General features: G+C 32.9%; 1 protein-coding gene across 1 annotated transcript; it reads right to left on the bottom strand.

Annotated features, from left to right (window-relative positions):
• Positions 1 to 570: 570 nt before the first annotated feature.
• On the bottom strand, positions 571 to 1,632 carry LOC102880804 (olfactory receptor 6C65). The gene has a single exon (XM_006922720.1). It carries the CDS (start codon positions 1,539 to 1,541, stop codon positions 603 to 605), a length of 939 nt encoding a protein of 312 aa, XP_006922782.1. The 5' UTR covers positions 1,542 to 1,632; the 3' UTR covers positions 571 to 602.
• Between the last annotated feature and the right edge of the window lie 766 nt (positions 1,633 to 2,398).

Here is a 2,398-nt window from a genome sequence, read left to right as displayed (position 1 = left end):
CTTTCCCTCTGGTTACCAGTAAACTGCTGTTAGTGTCCTTGAGTCTCTGTTTATCTTGTTTGTTGCTTTCAGTTTTATATCTCACATATAAGTGAAACCATATGGTTCTCGACTTTTTCCTCCTGACTTATTTTGCTTGGTACGATTATCTCAACATTCATCCATGTTGTCATCAATGGCAGTATTTCATCTTTTCTTATGGCTGAGTAATATTCCATCGTAACATTCATCCCTAAAGATATATACACCTCAATGTTTATTACAGCATATTCGCGGTGGCTAAAACATGGAAAAAACCGAAGTGCCCTTTGATTGATGATTGGATGACTGCAAAGTCTTTGACCACCCAATATAATTTGAATTCTACCCTCATTTTTCTCAAAGTATTTCATTTTTTTCATAGCATTTACCCTTCATAAAGTACTAGGTAATTTACTTTTCTATTATGTTGACTGTTTAATGTGTGTCCCCTTACTAGAACTAGGCTCTACAATAGCAGAAACTTTTGCATGTTTTATTCCTTATATATATCCACCACCTAGAACAATGATTTGTATTTATGTGTGGTTTATTTGTGGTTTCAGCTACAGATTTCATAATAGTTAGTGCTTGTTTGATAATAACATTTTTTTGGCAAAATCCTTCAGGGCCTGCTTCACTTGCTGATTCCTTAAGGTATAAATAAAAGGATTCAGCATGGGAGCAACAGAGGTATTAAGTACTGCTACACCTTTGCTCAAAGCCACACCTTCTTTTGCAGATGTTTTTACATACATGAAAATGCAACTCCCATAAGAAATGGAAACCACAACCATATGGGAGGAACAAGTGGAAAAGGCTTTTTTCCTTTGCTGAGCAGAGGGAATCCTCAGAATTGTCCTAAGGATGAGTGTGTAAGAGAGGATCACCAAGGCCAAAGTTCCCATGAGTGTGAATACTGCTAAGAAAAATGACATAAGCTCTAGAAACTTTGTGTCTGTGCAAGCAATCAGCAGCACAGGAGAAACGTCACAAATGAAGTGGTCAATTATATTAGAGTCGCAGAAATCCAGTTGGAGGCCAATAGTCATAGGGGGAAAGATAATGAGGAAACCGGCCAGCCAGGAGCTGATAATAAGCTGGTTGCAGACTTTGTTATTCATGATAGTTGTGTAATATAGAGGTTTGCAGATAGCCACATAGCGATCATAAGACATTATAGTCAGAAGAAAAAATTCTGTAGATCCCAAAAGGATTAAAAAAAATATTTGTGTCATGCAAGCATTATAGGATATGGTTGTGTCTCCTGTAGCGATGCTGGCCAGAAACCTAGGAATACAGGTCGTAGTGAATGAAATTTCTAAGAAAGAGAAATTCCTGAGGAAGAAATACATGGGAGTCTTCAAACAAACATTCGATAGTGTTAGGATGATGATGGTCATGTTTCCACTTACACTCAATAAGTAGGTGAACAATAGAAAGAAGAATATCACAGCTTGTAACTTTGGGTCATCCGTAATTCCCAGAAGAATAAATTCTCTAATTGATGTCTTATTTGGCATGACTAAACTCTGAATTCTTAGGTCTATAGGTAAAAATAATCATGGATGTCAACTCCTGATATGATTTCAAATACATTTATAGTGCTTTTATTCTGCATAGAGAACAATAAAAAATACATTAACAAGAAGTGACAAAATAGTTATCCATTAGAATTGCAAACTCATATCAGCATTTATTTATTCAGGAAAATATTAATTTGTATTTTATTACTTTAAAAAACTTAGATTTTAAACATGGCTATGATAATTTTCTGTTACATATTTTTGGTTACTGTATTTAACATACAGAACATTGTTTTTCTACAGTCATAAAAATGGATAATAATAATAAATACTTAGCTTACTTCTGTGTAAAAGTAATTCATTTGGGAAAATTAAACAAGTTATTGAAACACATAATATTTTGGAAAACTGAATGCCCATAAAATTCTATTTGCTAATTTTGTCAGTGGAAAACTTACTTTTGAATCAGAATGCAATATTTCTGAATATGTCTTACTTTTGAATCTGAATGCAATATCTTTCTGAATATGTTTTGGGTTATATTCAGAGTGAAAAATTAAACCAAAAATACTATATTTATGGACAATTCATTGAAATCCATTCTCTTTTGCCTTTAGGCAAAATTGACACTATTTGCTCCATTTTGACTAAAGATGACACAACACAATGCCAGCTCTTATTAATAAACAAGATAATAGTGTAAAAGTTCCAATCTGAGTTCTTAAATATAGCCAGTCATATAAACAAAAAAAACAAGTTAGAATATTCCCTGTAAGATTAAATAATTATTTTAGAAAGTTGTTACATAACAACCTTTATCAAGTTCTGCTTTCAAAAAGAATAATCAAATAACT

Source organism: Pteropus alecto, unplaced genomic scaffold (genome assembly GCF_000325575.1).
Source record: "Pteropus alecto unplaced genomic scaffold, ASM32557v1 scaffold839, whole genome shotgun sequence".
In the NCBI taxonomy this organism is placed as follows: Eukaryota; Metazoa; Chordata; class Mammalia; order Chiroptera; family Pteropodidae; genus Pteropus; species Pteropus alecto.
Note: the sequence above shows the minus strand (reverse complement) of the source record. Positions and strands in the feature narration are given on the sequence as shown.

Excerpts from the sequence above, each read along its gene's own strand:
- LOC102880804 (XM_006922720.1), bottom strand. The coding sequence starts at position 1,541 with ATGCCAAATAAGACATCAATTAGAGAATTTATTCTTCTGGGAATTACG.